Source organism: Scomber scombrus, chromosome 1 (assembly GCF_963691925.1).
Source record: "Scomber scombrus chromosome 1, fScoSco1.1, whole genome shotgun sequence".
NCBI classification, from domain to species: Eukaryota; Metazoa; Chordata; class Actinopteri; order Scombriformes; family Scombridae; genus Scomber; species Scomber scombrus.
The window spans coordinates 2,473,642-2,494,589 of record NC_084970.1 but is presented as its reverse complement, the minus strand read 5'-3'; the positions used below and the strand labels follow the sequence as shown (position 1 = coordinate 2,494,589).

The following is a 20,948-nucleotide window of genomic DNA, read 5'->3' as shown; positions in this document are numbered from 1 at the left end:
AACAACAATACAGGTTGAGACAACAAAACCTCCTAAAATAGTCACCACTGGCCCAGTCACAACCGCCACCACCGGTGTTGTTGAAACTACAACTTCATTCCCAGGGGAAACAACCAGAAGTCAAGAAACAACAGTGGTTACATCCAAGCCCTCTATTGTTACCACCACTACAAAAGGACCATCAATTACGACGAAGGGAACTACCACCAAACCTGGAGAAACAACCATATCAGAGGAAACAACAATACAGGTTGAGACAACTAAACCACCTAAAATAGTCACCACTGGCCCAGTCACGACCGCCACCACTGGTGTTGTTGAAACTACAACTTCATTCCCAGGAGAAACAACCAAGAATCAAAAAACAACATTGGTTACATCCAAACCCTCTATTGTTACCACCGCTACAAAAGGACCATCAATAACGACGAAAGGAACTACCACCAAACCTGGAGAAACAACCATATCAGAAGAAACAACAATACAGGTTGAGACAACAAAACCACCTAAAATAGTCACCACTGGCCCAGTCACAACTGCCACCACCGGTGTTGTTGAAACTACAACTTCATTCCCTGGGGAAACAACCAAGAGTCAAGAAACAACAGTGGTTACATCCAAACCCTCTATTGTTACCACAACTACAAAAGGACCATCAATAACAACAAAGGGAACTACCACCCAACCTGGAGAAACAACCATATCAGAGGAAACAACAATACAGGTTGAGACAACAAAACCACCTAAAATAGTCACCACTGGCCCAGTCACAACCGCCACCACCGGTGTTGTTGAAACTACAACTTCATTCCCAGGGGAAACAACCCGAAGTCAAGAAACAACAGTGGTTACATCCAAGCCCTCTATTGTTACCACCACTACAAAAGGACCATCAATAACGACGAAGGGAACTACCACCAAACCTGGAGAAACAACCATATCAGAGGAAACAACAATACAGGTTGAGACAACTAAACCACCTCAAATAATCACCACTGGCCCAGTCACGACCGCCACCACTGGTGTTGTTGAAACTACAACTTCATTCCCAGGGGAAACAACCAAGAGTCAAGAAACACCATTGGTTACATCCAAACCCTCTATTCTTACCACCGCTACAAAAATACCATCAATAACGACGAAAGGAACTACCACCAAACCTGGAGAAACAACCATATCAGAGGAAACAACAATACAGGTTGAGACAACTAAACCACCTAAAATAGTCACCACTGGCCCAGTCACAACCGCCACCACCGGTGTTGTTGAAACTACAACTTCATTCCCTGGGGAAACAACCAAGAGTCAAGAAACAACAGTGGTTACATCTAAACCCTCTATTCTTACCACCGCTACAAAAATACCATCAATAACGACGAAAGGAACTACCACCAAACCTGGAGAAACAACCATATCAGAGGAAACAACAATACAGGTTGAGACAACAAAACCACCTAAAATAGTCACCACTGGCCCAGTCACAACCGCCACCACTGGTGTTGTTGAAACTACAACTTCATTCCCAGGGGAAACAACCAGAAGTCAAGAAACAACAGTGGTTACATCCAAGCCCTCTATAGTTACCACCACTACAAAAGGACCATCAATAACGACGAAGGGAACTACCACCAAACCTGGAGAAACAACCATATCAGAGGAAACAACAATACAGGTTGAGACAACTAAACCACCTAAAATAGTCACCACTGGCCCAGTCACGACCGCCACCACTGGTGTTGTTGAAACTACAACTTCATTCCCAGGGGAAACAACCAGAAGTCAAGAAACAACAGTGGTTACATCCAAGCCCTCTATTGTTACCACCATTACAAAAGGACCATCAATAACGACGAAGGGAACTACCACCAAACCTGGAGAAACAACCATATCAGAGGAAACAACAATACAGGTTGAGACAACAAAACCACCTAAAATAGTCACCACTGGCCCAGTCACGACCGCCACTACTGGTGTTGTTGAAACTACAACTTCATTCCCAGGGGAAACAACCAAGAGTCAAGAAACAACAGTGGTTACATCCAAACCCTCTATTGTTACCACCACTACAAAAGGACCATCAATAACTACAAAAGGAACTACCACAAAACCTGGAGAGACAACCATATCAGAGGAAACAACAATACAGGTTGAGACAACTAAACCACCTAAAATAGTCACCACTGGCCCAGTCACAACTGCCACCACTGGTGTTGTTGAAACTACAACTTCATTCCCTGGGGAAACAACCAAGAGTCAAGAAACAACAGTGGTTACATCCAAACCCTCTATTGTTACCACCACTACAAAAGGACCATCAATAACAACAAAGGGAACTACCACCAAACCTGGAGAAACAACCATATCAGAGGAAACAACAATACAGGTTGAGACAACAAAACCACCTAAAATAGTCACCACTGGCCCAGTCACAACCGCCACCACTGGTGTTGTTGAAACTACAACTTCATTCCCAGGGGAAACAACCAAGAGTCAAGAAACAACAGTGGTTACATCCAAGCCCTCTATTGTTACCACCGCTACAAAAGGATCATCAATTACGACGAAGGGAACTACCACCAAACCTGGAGAAACAACCATATCAGAGGAAACAACAATACAGGTTGAGACAACAAAACCACCTAAAATAGTCACCACTGGCCCAGTCACAACCGCCACCACTGGTGTTGTTGAAACTACAACTTCATTCCCAGGGGAAACAACCAAGAGTCAAGAAACAACAGTGGTTACATCCAAGCCCTCTATTGTTACCACCGCTACAAAAGGACCATCAATTACGACGAAGGGAACTACCACCAAACCTGGAGAAACAACCATATCAGAGGAAACAACAATACAGGTTGAGACAACAAAACCACCTAAAATAGTCACCACTGGCCCAGTCACAACCGCCACCACTGGTGTTGTTGAAACTACAACTTCATTCCCAGGGGAAACAACCAGAAGTCAAGAAACAACAGTGGTTACATCCAAGCCCTCTATAGTTACCACCACTACAAAAGGACCATCAATAACGACGAAGGGAACTACCACCAAACCTGGAGAAACAACCATATCAGAGGAAACAACAATACAGGTTGAGACAACTAAACCACCTAAAATAGTCACCACTGGCCCAGTCACGACCGCCACCACTGGTGTTGTTGAAACTACAACTTCATTCCCAGGGGAAACAACCAGAAGTCAAGAAACAACAGTGGTTACATCCAAGCCCTCTATTGTTACCACCATTACAAAAGGACCATCAATAACGACGAAGGGAACTACCACCAAACCTGGAGAAACAACCATATCAGAGGAAACAACAATACAGGTTGAGACAACAAAACCACCTAAAATAGTCACCACTGGCCCAGTCACAACCGCCACCACTGGTGTTGTTGAAACTACAACTTCATTCCCATGGGAAACAACCAAGAGTCAAGAAACAACAGTGGTTACATCCAAACCCTCTATTGTTACCACCACTACAAAAGGACCATCAATAACAACAAAGGGAACTACCACCAAACCTGGAGAAACAACCATATCAGAGGAAACAACAATACAGGTTGAGACAACAAAACCACCTAAAATAGTCACCACTGGCCCAGTCACAACCGCCACCACTGGTGTTGTTGAAACTACAACTTCATTCCCAGGGGAAACAACCAAGAGTCAAGAAACAACAGTGGTTACATCCAAGCCCTCTATTGTTACCACCGCTACAAAAGGACCATCAATTACGACGAAGGGAACTACCACCAAACCTGGAGAAACAACCATATCAGAGGAAACAACAATACAGGTTGAGACAACAAAACCACCTAAAATAGTCACCACTGGCCCAGTCACAACCGCCACCACTGGTGTTGTTGAAACTACAACTTCATTCCCAGGGGAAACAACCAGAAGTCAAGAAACAACAGTGGTTACATCCAAGCCCTCTATAGTTACCACCACTACAAAAGGACCATCAATAACGACGAAGGGAACTACCACCAAACCTGGAGAAACAACCATATCAGAGGAAACAACAATACAGGTTGAGACAACTAAACCACCTAAAATAGTCACCACTGGCCCAGTCACGACCGCCACCACTGGTGTTGTTGAAACTACAACTTCATTCCCAGGGGAAACAACCAGAAGTCAAGAAACAACAGTGGTTACATCCAAGCCCTCTATTGTTACCACCATTACAAAAGGACCATCAATAACGACGAAGGGAACTACCACCAAACCTGGAGAAACAACCATATCAGAGGAAACAACAATACAGGTTGAGACAACAAAACCACCTAAAATAGTCACCACTGGCCCAGTCACAACCGCCACCACTGGTGTTGTTGAAACTACAACTTCATTCCCAGGGGAAACAACCAAGAGTCAAGAAACAACAGTGGTTACATCCAAACCCTCTATTGTTACCACCACTACAAAAGGACCATCAATAACAACAAAGGGAACTACCACCAAACCTGGAGAAACAACCATATCAGAGGAAACAACAATACAGGTTGAGACAACAAAACCACCTAAAATAGTCACCACTGGCCCAGTCACAACTGCCACCACCGGTGTTGTTGAAACTACAACTTCATTCCCTGGGGAAACAACCAAGAGTCAAGAAACAACAGTGGTTACATCCAAACCCTCTATTGTTACCACCGCTACAAAAGGACCATCAATTACGACGAAGGGAACTACCACCAAACCTGGAGAAACAACCATATCAGAGGAAACAACAATACAGGTTGAGACAACAAAACCACCTAAAATAGTCACCACTGGCCCAGTCACAACCGCCACCACTGGTGTTGTTGAAACTACAACTTCATTCCCAGGGGAAACAACCAGAAGTCAAGAAACAACAGTGGTTACATCCAAGCCCTCTATAGTTACCACCATTACAAAAGGACCATCAATAACGACGAAGGGAACTACCACCAAACCTGGAGAAACAACCATATCAGAGGAAACAACAATACAGGTTGAGACAACAAAACCACCTAAAATAGTCACCACTGGCCCAGTCACGACCGCCACTACTGGTGTTGTTGAAACTACAACTTCATTCCCAGGGGAAACAACCAAGAGTCAAGAAACAACAGTGGTTACATCCAAACCCTCTATTGTTACCACCACTACAAAAGGACCATCAATAACTACGAAAGGAACTACCACCAAACCTGGAGAAACAACCATATCAGAGGAAACAACAATACAGGTTGAGACAACAAAACCACCTAAAATAGTCACCACTGGCCCAGTCACAACTGCCACCACTGGTGTTGTTGAAACTACTACTTCATTCCCAGGGGAAACAACAGAGGGTGAAGAATTAACAGTGGTTACAACCAAACCCTCTATTGTCACCACCACTACAAAAAGACCATCAATAACAACAAAAGGAACTACCACCAAACCTAGAGAAACAACCATATCAGAGGAAACAACAATAACAGTTGAGACAACAAAACCACCTAAAATAGTCACCACTGGCCCAGTCACAACCGCCACCACCGGTGTTGTTGAAACTACAACTTCATTCCCAGGGGAAACAACCAGAAGTCAAGAAACAACAGTGGTTACATCCAAGCCCTCTATTTTTACCACCACTACAAAAGGACCATCAATTACGACGAAGGGAACTACCACCAAACCTGGAGAAACAACCATATCAGAGGAAACAACAATACAGGTTGAGACAACTAAACCACCAAAAATAGTCACCACTGGCCCAGTCACAACCGCCACCACTGGTGTTGTTGAAAATACAACTTCATTCCCAGGGGAAACAACCAAGAGTCAAGAAACAACAGTGGTTACATCCAAACCCTCTATATTTACCACAACCATAAAAACACTGGCAACAACTACTGAGGGTGTTTTCACAGGAGGGCCCAAAACAACAATTCCAATAACAAAACCTTCCATTTTAAACACCACTTCATCTGCAACTACTAGCACAAAATTGATAGGCACAACATCAATTGGCCCAGTAACACAGACACTTCCTGGCTTTACAACTGTTTATAATACTGGTTCAACCACAACACCCCTGCTCAGTACAACTACCACATTATGTGCCTGTATTGTCAATGGAACTTCCTATCGTCCAGGTAAGTCCTGCTCTGTGGCCCTGTTTTCTAGGAATGAAAGTATTGAAATCAAAGTAATGAACCTGTCTAGACCTAAGTCTGCTAACATTAGTTCAGTCTTGGCTATATGAAGTAAATTACTCCAGTCTTCATTTTTAAGGTTCTTTTATTATTAAAAATTGTTTATGTTAGCCTTTGATGTTGAATTCTAACATTTTTACTCCACTGATTTTCACAGGGGACTTGGTGTACAATGTCACTGATGGCTTAGGGTGGTGTTTCATTGCACATTGCAGTGCATCTTGTAAAGTTGAGAAACAGTCCACTCCGTGTCCCACAACACCGATACCTAGCACAACTGTACATTCTACAGTGATCATCACTACTACAAAATCAACCTTTTCTACGACCACAAGTATTCCTACTTCCACTCCATTAACAACTACCCTGGACTGCAATGATGAGTATCCACCAAGAAAGGTGCAATATAGATCAAATAAAGACTCTCTGCATCTCAAAAAATTATTTTAAATACACTATTAGAGATGTACCAATTGCAATTTTTCTGGATGGTTACAATTTCCAGTATTTGTCTGTCCTGCTGTCACTTCTGAGTTTCTTTCTTTATAAGAAATGAATAGGAAAGACAATCTTTCTTTCTTTATAAGAGACAGCATACACAAAGGTGTTTGTAACTTTTCTTGAGTTATGCGCTATGTGAACTCTAATGCAGCTAGGTGTGGCAAAAATTTAAATATATTTATATCAGACTGATCAGCTGGTCACCTACAGATTAGCTGAAAACTGGCCTGTGGCTGGTGTATCTGTAAATACAACAATACAGTTTTACATACCCATTTTCCTGTATGACCTGCTGTTTCCTTATCCCCATCCAGAATGGAGAGTCCTGGACAGTTAACAACTGCACCACAGCTATTTGCACCAATGGCAAGGTCACAAAGACACCTAAGCCCTGTCCCACAGTACAGCAACCCATTTGTGCCAATGGACGTAAAGTTGTGAAGGGCTATGATGATAATGGATGCTGCCCCCACTATGAATGTGAATGTAAGTTGAAAAGTTTCAATACAGTTAGCTTTACTACTGAAGTCTTTTGCATGCAACAGACAGTATTGTGGCAGTGTGTTTTCACTCTTGACAGCAATACCATGACTGAGATGTTTTTTTTTGTAGATAACTGCTAACAATTACAGCCTTCTTGATGGGGGTAATAATGACACTTTCTGCCTGTTCCAGCTCTTACCTTTATTTACCACACATCGTTCCTTTTATCCTGCAGGTGTGTGCAGTGTCTGGGGTGGATCCAACTACAATACATTTGATGGAAAATCATACCGTTTCAACAAAGACTGCTCTTACTACCTTGTCAAAGAGATTATAACCAAATATAACCTGACTATTACATTAAATAAACATGACTGTGATCCTTCAGAAATCACATTCTGTCCCCAGGCTCTCACTGTTACATACCAGTCCTATGAGGTAGTACTGACTCGGCGGTTGAAGACTTCAGGAACAGAAGCTAATGTGGTAAGCACCTATTCAAAATGTCAATACATTTGCTGTTTTAGTGTCAGCGTCTCACTTTATTTTGAGTTTACAAATTTAATAGTAGTCTGTCAGTAATAGCAGTCTGATGCATGATGCACTTAGGGTTAGAAGTGCTGATGTGGTTCAGTCTTCTCTCATATCTTTTTTCTCCTTATCCTGCAGGTTTATGTGAATCAGAAACGCATCTATCCAGCTTACAGCAATTCTGTCCTGCGCATCATTGGCACAGATATGATAGTATTATTGATTATACCGGAGATCAAGACACAAGTGTCCTATAGGGGCTCCACATTCAGCATTGACATTCCCAATTCTCTCTTTGGTGGGAACACTGAGGGACAGTGTGGTAAGTTATTATAACATTATTTTAATGTAGGGCATTAAGATTAACTTTGACATTCAGAAGGTTATTTATTCATTTATCACTTATTTTTTATCAAGTTATAGGAATAAATGATTTTGGAACTGATTACTAATGAACTATAACTAGTAGTGATTGGTAGTATTTACTGTCATGCAACATTAAGTAAACAGCATGTACATTCAAAAGCACTTATTTAAAAAAGTCAACAACCGTATAAGATACAATACAATATATGATCTTAACTAAATGTACTTAAGGGATAAAAGAAAAGAAAGCACACCATATGTAAAGTTAACTGGGTCTATATACTGTGTATGAATGTATGTGTAGGGTGTGTATTGCACCATGGGAAAACAAAAACATAATGACAGAATCATGGATGTATTGTAAGAGCTGGATACTTGACCAAATAATGGCACCCATTCAGTCCTATAAATTGATGGACTGGCACATACACCAAAGAAAGTCTCGCTTCTGGATTTGTGTTATTAGGCCCATTGAATGTGGGATGTAGAAAATACTAATTGTGGGATTAGCAGGCAGATTTGTGTCATGGCTGTTGGTGTTATACTTCAGTCAGGCAGGCTTTGTGTTGCTACCGTTAAGAAAAGAGTTATGTGTGTCCACACTCAAGGGCAGAGGGTGACTAGTGGCTCTTAGCTACATGACCCTGCCATGGAGATCAGCACAACAGCACAGTTGCATATTACATCAATATTAACTTCCTTCCTCCCTTTCTCCCAGAGGAGCAAGCGACAGCATAATTTCAGTGGTGTGGCAAAAGACTTGCAGCAATGTGTGAGCAGAGTACTGACGGTGTCTGTACACTGCTGTGATTAAAAGGCTGCTCATGTGGGAATGTTGGGTCTCTCTAAATTAAAGAGTACAGCCTAGACCTGCTCTATGTGAAAAGTGCATTGAGATTACTTTTGTTGTCATTTGGTGCTATATAAATAAAGATTAATTGATTGATTAATTGATAACTGATATGAATCTTATATGTACCACAGGTGAGGGCATGCTCATAGAAGACAATGATACATTTTAAATCCAAGTCATCAGTGTATCATTGCACATAAGAAACTATGCTCTGGCCTCATCATGCTGCCTCTCCTTTTCCAGGAACCTGTGACAACTCCCAGAACAATGACTGTCGTTCTCCAAACGGCCAGGTGGAGAACTGCACAGAATCTGCAGGCCAGTGGCGTGTGCCAGATATACCCTGTGTCACCCCCACAACCCCACCTACGATAACTACTACAATGACACCCCAGACCACCTCAACACCACCACAGTCAACAACCCAGTCTGTTTGTAAACCTGCCATTTGTGATCTCCTAACGAGCAGGTGGGGGGAACAACATCATATTTAAAAAAAACAAAAACCTTTTAGTCTCTAAGGCGGATTTATTGCTACACAGTTCCACACTTTTCAAAGTACTTGTGAATTTGTGAATTGAAATAGCAAACCGTTTTTTCATGATTCTCAAGGCAGTTTTAAAGGCATTCTCAAATGTTCTGCCACATTTTACAGTGTAAATGTGCAGTTTTAGATCTGAATGATGAATAGTCACTCTTTTGGCCCTCCATAACCCTAATGAAGAGCAGCATGTCAACTCATAAGATGTGTCTCCCACAGGGTCTTTTCTATGTTACATCCGAAACAATGTGTGCACCTGTTGTGATATGGTTTATATACTGCTGTTGTCTCAAGCTTTAGAGAGACACCCCAGTTTGAATCAACATTACTGCCTACAGAGACTGTTCAACAAAAGAACTGAATATGGGTGTATTGATAATCTCTTTGCTATTTACACTCTGTGACCAGCAGAAAAACAACCTGTACATTGTAATGCCGTCTAATACAACACCACTACTAAGCATGACCTTCTTCTGATCACTTTTCCTGATACACTGTTATGGCTTGTGTTTCCCCTCCAGCGTATTTGCTCCGTGCCACTCAGTCATAGCCCCAGGACAATTTGTGCAATCCTGTGTGAATGACATTTGCAATGGTGGCAATGATAGCTGTTCCAGCCTAGAGGCCTATGCTTCTGAGTGCTCTAATGCAGGAGTCTGTATTGACTGGAGGAATGACACCAATGGGCAGTGCGGTGAGATATATAGTATTGCAGTCTGTATTATAGGCCTACAATAATACAGTTGCTTACATTTCTGAATCATATAAACAAATCTCCATTTTACAGAACACAAGTGTCCAAGTGGAAAAGTGTACATGGCCTGTGGTCCTGCTGTAGAGCGTACGTGCAATGAAAGGTAAAGTATATGTCAGTTCTACAGTGTGGTTGAAGATGCTCCTCTTTCACTTAACAGTAAATAAAAAAGGGGTGTAAATTTACACACTGATGATGATAGTGATAGTTAGGGCCTGAGCACTGACCAGTGTGAGGCACCATTGTATCTGTCAATATTATTATTAATATGAAAAACAAACGCCTTTTTGACAGCCTAAACGTGCCCCAAAACTCACCAAAACTTGCAATCGTGTCCAATCCGGCGAAAAATTTGATATTTTAAGGATCGTGGAAATGGCCGACGCGAAATGGCTCAATAGGACATTTTCAAAATCGCGCCCCCCGACTCAGATTGACGTAGACAAACGAAACTAGGTACACATGTACATCATGTCAAGACGCACACAAAAGTCTCAGGGTGCCATGCCCTAACACCAACAGGAAGTCGGCCATTTTGAATCAAATTATTGATTTTGCTGCCGATTTTGCCATCATATTTGAGTCCCTAGTCCTAGGGATTTACTCCGACCAACTTCAAATTTGCATAGAATCATCTTGAGACATTGGAGACGAAAAGTTATCAAAAACGTTCTGATTAGGGATTCGGTTTGGGCGTGGCGGTGCCGACAATTTCCTTCGCCATTCGATCCTTCGCCAAAGAGCAGGAAATCCTTATAACTCCTACAGACATTGTCCGATCTACAATTAATCACGCATGTAGAGGGTCCCGCCCTGTACTCGTTTATGCATCAATACTGTGTCATATACACAGCGCCACCTACTGGACACAGGAAGTCAGCCTCATATGACAAACATTATCCGATTTATATGAAATTTACAGGATGTGTTCTCCACATCATACACTACAACATGACATATAATTGGTGGGTGATCTCTAGCGCCACCTACTGGACACAGGAAGTCAGCCTCATATGACAAACATTATCCGATTTATATGAAATTTACAGGATGTGTTCTCAACATCACATACTACATGACATATAATTGGTGGGTGATCTCTGGCGCCACATAGTGGACACAGGCAGTGATATTTCAACACATCATACAACGTCAAATAAAAGCCTGGGTAAGAAGACGTCTACCTGTGCGCCCTCCGACTGCGCCACAGCCCGACATGCATGGGAGGAGCAAGGGCCCGTTCATCGCTGATTGCAGCTTTAATTTCATTTATTAGTTATATATTGATACACAGGACTGGTTAGGATCTAATGGTTGATAATGTTCTGTGTTCTTCCAAACATCAAACTGGAAAGCTATCAACTAAGATTAAACATTTAACAATACATTGATTTGGCTGTCCTTGAATCTTCAGGATGAGTCTTAAGTCTCAAGACCTGACCTGTAATCAAATATAAAGTCAGAGCTGCTGTTGGACAGTTCAGGCAAAAGCTTGAGGTGTTGGATACTTCTGGGGCACAATGGTCAGGAGAAATAAATAAAACATAAATATATAAAAAATGGCACTGATATGTGCAGGCAGAAACATATTCATATTTTCAGGGGATTATGTTCACTTTCTGCCTGTTCAGACCACCTTTTATGGAAGGATCACTCACATCTCTCCAAACTTACTCCTACTTGCTTCATGCAAGCTAGCCCAGTGTGGCTACATTCTTTAATTACAGTATTTAAATATTCAGGTGAGACACTAGGATTTAATGGTAATTGACCTTTGTGTGCTTTTCTAATTACTAACATGTTCAAATCCAATTTTATATTTGTTTATTGAAAGATATGAGGACTGTTTATATCTTTGTATTGGATAAATAATGGATGATATGTTGCATGTAGACATAGTTATGTTCATTGTTTTTTAAAGACACAATTGAGTCTTGTTAGATATTCAGAGGAGCAAGAATGCAATAAATGCACGGATGCAAGAAAGAAAAAGAAAGAAAATTTGAAAAAAATTTGCTGGTTTCAGAAAAATAGATCCTAGAGTCATGGTTGCAATTAATAGGCACTTTTGCACATTTTACTGTGTATTGTTAACTGTCATAAAGATGTCTTATGATAAGTGATTCAACATTTTTCATTCTTAGTCTCCACTCTGAGTTCCTTGTTATTTGACCATACCTCAAAACATCTCCAAGTCTTCACATCTCTATAATAACAAGTAATTCCATTTCTGACGACAGATACAACAAGAAGTTCGATTTATCAACTAACTACACTGAGGAGGGTTGCTTCTGTCCTGAAGGCACCACCTTATTCAACACAGTCTATGAAACATGTGTTAAATCCTGTGGTAAGTAGGGATCAAATAGTAAACTTGGTTTGACTTGGACATAGAATATTTTTCACAATATTTGTCACACCTACAAATCTAGAAATGCTTGTTTCTTTTTGAATTTCAGATTGTGTTGGACCTAATGGACAACCCAAACAGGTGAGAACTCTGCTTAACACATATATTCATCTACATTAGCTAAGCATGAGCTGTATGCCTGAACTGGTTCCTTTTTCTTAAACAGCCTGGTGAAACATGGACAAGTGACTGCAGCAACTGTGTGTGTGACAAGGACTCAATGAGTGTCCAGTGCCAGCCTGTTGAGTGCCCATCAGTACAGAGTCCCAACTGCAGCGAGCCTGGCCAGCAGCTGGTCAACAAAACAGACGGCTGCTGCACAACGCAGTCATGTGGTCAGTTACAGTTTCACGGAATCAAATGTGATTCTGTCACTTTGTGATAGGAGCACATATTTGGAGACAACATTTTAGATTGAAGAATACATTCTATTTTATTTCATTTTGTAGGTCAAGAAAAATCAATTTGCAGAGGCATACTTTAGATATGCCCTCCCATCATGATGAACATCCTTTGCTTTTTCCTCAGTTACCTTGCTAATATAGAGCAAACTTTTTAATCAATATTCAATGGACACATGTAATTGTCCTGCCTCACAACAATCATTGTATCCTAAATTCAAGCAGATGTAACTTTAATGTAATACTTTGTCAAGGCTTTGAAGATTAGGAAGTATAGTTCTGTAACTTATTGTTACCTCCATACTAGCAAGTAATTCAAGGCAAACTGAGGCAAATCTCAACATTCACGGTAATAATTCCATTCTTTTTTACCCAACAGAATGCAACACCAACCTGTGTCCCACTCCTCCCACTTGCAAATTGGGATTCTATCTCACTGTCACTAACGACACCTGCTGCCAATCCTACAAGTGTGGTATGTGTCAGCATATGATATCTATCAAGAAATGAAATACAAAAAGTCATTTTTCATGAGGAATAATGAAAAGAATGAAATTAAATTTACCACAGGGTAACATCTATCTAATTTAATCTGTTGTAAAGAAAAGCAGCCTTAGACAGGAAAGGAAAGCATTTACATCAACATGTGTCAGTAGCACGTACAGCTGATTTTTGATGCATCTTCTATTTAAAGTAAGGATAGTATTTGATGGAATTATTGATTCAAGTACCCATCAGGCTTCAGTCCAGCAATTTAGTTTGAATACTTGTTTACAGTTTATAGTCAGACAGTTAGATCTGAAATAACTAATCCTCACATGAAGGGCTTTAAAAAAACGTGTTTTGGGTAAAACACTGCTTTACTCTTCACACATCTACATTACCACTCTGCTGACCTAATTCATGTATATTTTATGTCCCTACAGAACCTAAAGGTGTATGTATCCATGACATGACTGAATACAAAGTAAGTGCGACACAGAGCATAAAACAGACCAGAGCTTAAAGGCAACAAATAACAAAATGATCTGAAGTAAATTTGTGAAAGTTTCCTTAAAATCCTGGATTGATGTTTGATCAATGTGTATTCTCTAGCCTGGTGAAAAAATACCCACCACACCACAAACAACATCAGAACCACCAACAGAAGCACCACCAGTAACAAGGCAACCATATGGAACAACAGCATCACCATCAGGATCGGGACAAACATCTGGAACAACAGCATCACCATCAGGATCGAGACAATCATCTGGAACAACAGCATCACCATCAGGATCGGGACAAACATCTAGTACAACAGCATCACCACCAGGATCGAAACAATCATCTGGAACAACAGCATCACCATCAGGATCTGGACAATCATCTGGAACAACAGCATCACCATCAGGATCCGGACAAACATCTAGTACAACAGCATCACCATCAGGATCAGGACAAACATCTAGAACAACAGCATCACCATCAGGATCGGGACAATCATCTGGAACAACAGCATCACCATCAGGATCAGGACAAACATCTAGAACCACATCATCACCATCAGGATCGGGACAATCATCTGGAACAACAGCATCACCATCAGGATCTGGACAATCATCTGGAACAACAGCATCACCATCAGGATCGGGACAAACATCTGGAACAACAGCATCACCATCAGGATCGAGACAATCATCTGGAACAACAGCATCACCATCAGGATCGGGACAAACATCTAGTACAACAGCATCACCATCAGGATCAGGACAATCATCTGGAACAACAGCATCACCATCAGGATCGGGACAAACATCTAGTACAACAGCATCACCATCAGGATCGAGACAATCATCTGGAACAACAGCATCACCATCAGGATCGGGACAAACATCTAGTACAACAGCATCACCATCAGGATCGAAACAATCATCTGGAACAACAGCATCACCATCAGGATCTGGACAATCATCTGGAACAACAGCATCCCCATCAGGATCCGGACAAACATCTAGTACAACAGCATCACCATCAGGATCGAAACAATCATCTGGAACAACAGCATCACCATCAGGATCTGGACAAACATCTGGAACAACAGCATCACCATCAGGATCGGGACAAACATCTGGAACAACAGCATCACCATCCGGATCGAGACAATCATCTGGAACAACAGCATCACCATCAGGATCGGGACAAACATCTAGTACAACAGCATCACCATCAGGATCAGGACAAACATCTAGAACAACAGCATCACCATCAGGATCGGGACAATCATCTGGAACAACAGCATCACCATCAGGATCAGGACAAACATCTAGAACAACAGCATCACCATCAGGATCGGGACAATCATCTGGAACAACAGCATCACCATCAGGATCTGGACAATCATCTGGAACAACAGCATCACCATCAGGATCGGGACAAACATCTAGTACAACAGCATCACCATCAGGATCGAAACAATCATCTGGAACAACAGCATCACCATCAGGATCTGGACAATCATCTGGAACAACAGCATCACCATCAGGATCCGGACAAACATCTAGTACAACAGCATCACCATCAGGATCGAAACAATCATCTGGAACAACAGCATCACCATCAGGATCGGGACAAACATCTGGAACAACAGTATCACCATCAGGATCGAGACAATCATCTGGAACAACAGCATCACCATCAGGATCGGGACAAACATCTGGAACAACAGCATCACCATCAGGATCGGGACAAACATCTAGTACAACAGCATCACCATCAGGATCGGGACAATCATCTGGAACAACAGCATTACCATCAGGATCGGGACAAACATCTAGTACAACAGCATCACCATCAGGATCGAGACAATCATCTGGAACAACAGCATCACCATCAGGATCCGGACAATCATCTAAAACTACAGCATCACCATCGGGATCGAGACAATCATCTGGAACAACAGCATCACCATCAGGATCAGGACAAACATCTGGAACAACAGCATCACCATCAGGATCGGGACAAACATCTGGAACAACAATGCAACCTTTCAAGCCTGGCCCCTGTCAGGAGTGTTATTGTGGCCCCAAAATGGATCCCATCACCAAGCTGAACATCATTAACTGCAAACCCGTTGTCTGCAAAACAGACTGCTCTGAAGTAAGCTTACATCAAACAAACATTTAACACACACACATTTCATATTCGAAGGAGCTAGCTCCCTCACTGTCTCTCTGTCCCTCTGTCCCAAGGGTTATGAATATCAGACTGTACCTGGCAAGTGCTGTGGGAAGTGTGTTCAGAAGAGCTGTATTTTCACCACACCTGACAACACAACGCAAATCATTGAGGTCAGTGAGTAAGCTGCCTGAGTGTTTCCTCAGTTTTGATAGCCAACAATATACAGTAAGAAATGGGATGCTGGCTATAGCAAAAGAATACTTTTTACCACTTAAACAATGTATATATTTATTAATGAAAGTAAAACAAACAAAAATACCTTTAATTCAAAGCTAAAATAAGACTTCCTTCTAGTGTTGTAAAACATTTGATGAAAAGAAACGAAGTAAAAAATATCATCTTTATCACATTTGATGTTCTTGTTAAACACCTTGGTGGAATTCGAGAAATGTAGTGGCATTTGGGGCAAGCTGTACTTGTATTTGAGCCAAAAAAAGTTAAATAATTTTTCTCCCTGTTGATTTAGATTTTGTTTTTCCTGTTGATACAGGTGAATGACACTTTTGTACCCCCCAACAACAAGTGTGTGAAATATACATGTGAGAAGATCAATGGACAGCTTGTTACTAAGGAGACCGAGACCACCTGTCCTCACTTTAATCCTTTGGACTGTGAACCGGTGAGTTGGCCAGAAACTCATACCCCTCTCCCTGCCCCTAACACATGCCGTTCATGTTTAAAACACAATATTGCATGTCTTCCTCCTCCAGGGCACCGAGACAACTGATGCCAATGGATGCTGCAAAACCTGTAAGTTAGTGGAGTCACAATACACACACACACGTGCACGCACACACACACACACAATTAATAAAATTAAATTATGAAAAGGAAACATTTTAAAAATGGAAACATGACTTTGGGTGATAAACCTGTGTATCATATAGCATTAAATAGAGCCTTAACCCTTGCTGTTTGTTCCAGGCAAACAGCGCAGTGTCTGTGAGGTCCAGAGTAAGGAGACAGTCATCGAGGTGAACGGCTGTAAGAGCGTGCAGCCAGTCAACATGACATCCTGTGCTGGACACTGTGGAAGCTCATCTATGTGAGTTTATTTAGCATCAACTTCATCAGCAATCCACTGTAATTTCAGTTCTCTCAGGTGGAATTTGTAAGCTATTCATAAAAACTTTTGGGTGACAGGTTGTGGAAAATCTTCCTCCAGCATCAAACTTGTTTTGTCTTTTTAATTATTTAACGAACCCCTCCTATGGATTGTTTGACCGCTTTTTCTGGAAAACAGCTGCAGGGCATGTGGACCAATATCTATTTCTAAATAAATTACAACTGCAGACTTGATAACTCTTACCATATGTCATGATGTCTGCAGTTAGAAATGTTCATAAGTCAGGTTTGTTGTTATTAATAAGCCATCAGCAATTATTCAAATTATTTTTCTAATCCATTGTTTATGTTCTGTAAATATATATGGACGTTGCCCCCAGAGGCTACATTGTCATAAGAGCTGTTGTCTGTGTGTGCAGATATTCTGCAGCGGCTAATAAGATGATGCACCAGTGTGAGTGTTGCCAAGAGGCCTCCACCAGTCAGAAGCAAGTGGAGCTGACCTGTGCCGACAACTCCAAAGTCCAGCACACCTACACTGTCGTGGAAACGTGCAGCTGCAGTAAAACAGTGTGTGTGGAGGGGACCACAGCCAAACCACAGCGCCGCCGGAGACGCTGATTACTTACTTAATGCTTTACAGTTAATTATCACCTGACTGAAATCTTACAGACACTATGCAAAACTTCACCCTATCTTTACTTATTCATGTAAGGTTTTATTTATAGTTCGTTTTCTCTTTTTCCTGTCACAACATACTACTGTGATGTAAACTTTCTTAGTTTAGAATTTCTTTGATGATAATTATTAAAATTATACTTCTGCAATATGAACATTTGCATCAACATTTTTATTGATCCCAGCTAGAGTGATGAACATTAACACAGACCACCAGAAAGAGCAACATTTTATCATCTGCAACATTAGCACAGGAACAGAGCAGAAAACAAAAAAAAACTAAAGACTCAATTTGTTTCACAAATATATTGATTACAGTGTGACATTTTGGAGGGCACAGATTGAGTTCTAGCTAACATTGGAAATGGCAGAAGCAATCATAATGAAGTCACAAAACCACAACAAAAAGGAAAATAAGTTTAAGACCTAGACAAAGACATATAACACTGATTAAAATTATTCAAACAGCAATAGTTTTGGAATCATAAGTGAGTATTATACATATTTTAACCTATAAACAGCAGTGTGAATACTTGCTGTTGAAAGGCTGATGCTAATTGTGATTGCAGGCTTTAATTTTGATTAAGAAGGTGGCCGAAGGAGTATGAATTATTTGGAAAAGTGGGAAATGGTCGGGTCATTAGCACATCTAAAACAGTTGTATTGATTTTTTTTTTTAAAGCATGAATGGGAGTTAAAAGTTGAGTAAAACATGTATGAAAGATGAAACATTTTAAGGTTTAAATTGAGTATGAATAAGTGGAGTGGAAATGTATTCTGAAAAACTATGTTGCTCATTTCCTGTTAACATACAGTGAGCATTGGGCACTTTTATTTTGGGAAAAAAGTAACATTCTGAGCTTCCTGTTATGATAAAGTTAATCTATGGGACTTTTTGGGGAAAAAACCCAACTTTTTCTGAGTTCCTTGTTTAAATACAGGGACTTTTTCGAAAAGCCTAGCTCATAATGACTTTCCTGTTATGATAAAATTACCATCATGGGCTTTTAATTTGAATATTGGAAATGACAGTCACACAGACATGTGAGTCAGTTTCTGCCCAGAGACTGAGTCACAGGTTGCTACAGTGACAGTGCACAACAAGATAAGCACCCACATTCATATTCAGTGTCCCTAAGCCAAAATTAGTCACTGAACAACCTCTTATAACTCAAAAACTAAAAGTCACATTGAAAAAGTCAGTGTGAGCAACTAGACTTCACTGGAGATAAAATATGTATCACCATCATCTCTGTTTTTGACAAGGACAGTCAGAGCTCAGATAACATTGGGGTCAGTAGGACTGTTAGTACTTTCTGTGTTTTTGGGCAATTTATTATAAAAGCGTGACTCTTATTTTAATGGAAGTAACATTGGATGAAAGGCCAAAACGGTCTACACTTTGACATATGAATTACGCCCATGGAGTGGAAGCTGTTGGAGTAATGTGATGTGTTGAATATTTTTGATAAACATTGTAGGCCTGTTTGTGACATCGAGCACAGTCCAGCATAAACATTAGGAGTCAGTCTCTGACGACTATCAACATGCACAGCACATTTCATGGAAGACTGGGGTCATATTCACAAAGGATCTAATTTGACTTATCATCAATGAACTTAATCACTATGTCCACAGTGATTGGTTGACAGGTCTGTGTCAGTGAATGTGAAATGAAACAATGAATATAAAGAAACACACATATAGAGTTCATTATTCAGATTTCATACATGAAACAAAGTAAAACACTGATGTGTCATGTTCAGTTCAGTTCAGAGCTTTATTGTCCCTCGAGGGGAAACTTGGATTGCAGTGACAGCACAAAAAACAACCAACACAACAACCACAATAAATAAATAAACAGTGACATAACAAACATAATTTCTGCATACAGCACAACCAAACTTGATAAGAACAATCACAATCGGAATAAGAAGAAAAGTCTCGCCACACGAGCAATGCGATTAGGGGTTTTACAGGTTAACTGCATTGATAGCACGTGGGACAAACGAAAATTTGTACCCATTTGTTCGTGCTCGAGGTAGCCTAAATCTCCGTCCAGATGGCAGAGGAATGAATTCCTCCAAAAGTGGGTGATCAGAGCTGGACAAGATTGACCGTGCTTTCTTTAAAACAAGCCTGTCAAAGATCTCCAATTATCTTGCTGGCTTCTTTCACAATTTTGAACGGACGATTTTTGTTTTTTACTGACAAGTTTCCATAAAACGAGATTAAGCAAAACGTTAAAAAGGACTCAATAAAGGATTTATAAAATAAAACCATCAAAATCTTGTCAACATTAAAGGAATTTAGTCTGCGCAGAAAGTATAATCTCTACAGGCCCTTTTTGCAGATTGTTGATGTGTTGAGGTCATGTGTCAGTTTTTTATCGATCACTGTCCCCAAGTACTTATAGGAACCAACCATCTCCACAGCTATACTCTTGATTAAAGTTGGCCAAGCTGGTTTTGATATTGTCCTAAAATCAATGGCCATGTCCTTAGTTTTCTGAACATTTAACTTGAGGAAATGGCTGTCACACCACTCCACTAAGTCCATCGCAACTGGCCCATGGTCAACCTCTCCATCCTGGAGCAGACTGACTAAAACTGTGTCGTCCGCAAATTTCAAGAGGTGCCTGTCATTGTGGTGACTTCTGCAATCATTTGTATATAAAATAAATAATAATTGGGACAGGACACACCCCTGTGGTGAGCCTGTAGACGACATCTTTGTTGTAGATTGTATCTGGCATCAAACACCATCTGGATGTTGATATTACACTATTATACTGGGCAATCCAGTGATGGACATGAAATCAGTTTTATTTATTTATTACATTTAGTGATTATTTAGTGTACAATTAAACAAATCAGGCTTTGAAGAACAGTTTTCTTTTCGGTCAAATGGCTGAGATGCTTCAAGTTAGTCAGCCCTACAAACTTCAAAATTCTCATTAGTGAA

The 20,948-nt window shown here is 40.8% G+C and overlaps 1 protein-coding gene across 1 annotated transcript in view; it reads left to right on the top strand.

Moving 5' to 3' along the window:
- LOC133979243 (mucin-2-like) overlaps window positions 1–17,927 on the top strand; it is a 41,614-nt gene extending 23,687 nt beyond the window's left edge. Inside the window, exons 31-52 of the mRNA XM_062417733.1 lie at window positions 57–4,814; window positions 4,917–5,288; window positions 5,898–6,122; window positions 6,340–6,581; window positions 6,998–7,169; window positions 7,402–7,652; window positions 7,836–8,019; window positions 9,160–9,385; window positions 9,979–10,151; window positions 10,245–10,314; window positions 12,452–12,561; window positions 12,671–12,702; window positions 12,788–12,956; window positions 13,402–13,497; window positions 13,949–13,989; window positions 14,118–14,221; window positions 15,998–16,160; window positions 16,253–16,351; window positions 16,732–16,860; window positions 16,952–16,999; window positions 17,174–17,286; window positions 17,726–17,927. Of these exons, the coding sequence (XP_062273717.1) occupies window positions 57–4,814; window positions 4,917–5,288; window positions 5,898–6,122; window positions 6,340–6,581; window positions 6,998–7,169; window positions 7,402–7,652; window positions 7,836–8,019; window positions 9,160–9,385; window positions 9,979–10,151; window positions 10,245–10,314; window positions 12,452–12,561; window positions 12,671–12,702; window positions 12,788–12,956; window positions 13,402–13,497; window positions 13,949–13,989; window positions 14,118–14,221; window positions 15,998–16,160; window positions 16,253–16,351; window positions 16,732–16,860; window positions 16,952–16,999; window positions 17,174–17,286; window positions 17,726–17,927 (7,979 nt within the window). The remainder of the gene's footprint in view (window positions 1–56; window positions 4,815–4,916; window positions 5,289–5,897; window positions 6,123–6,339; window positions 6,582–6,997; window positions 7,170–7,401; window positions 7,653–7,835; window positions 8,020–9,159; window positions 9,386–9,978; window positions 10,152–10,244; window positions 10,315–12,451; window positions 12,562–12,670; window positions 12,703–12,787; window positions 12,957–13,401; window positions 13,498–13,948; window positions 13,990–14,117; window positions 14,222–15,997; window positions 16,161–16,252; window positions 16,352–16,731; window positions 16,861–16,951; window positions 17,000–17,173; window positions 17,287–17,725) is intronic.
- Window positions 17,928–20,948: the final 3,021 nt, after the last annotated feature.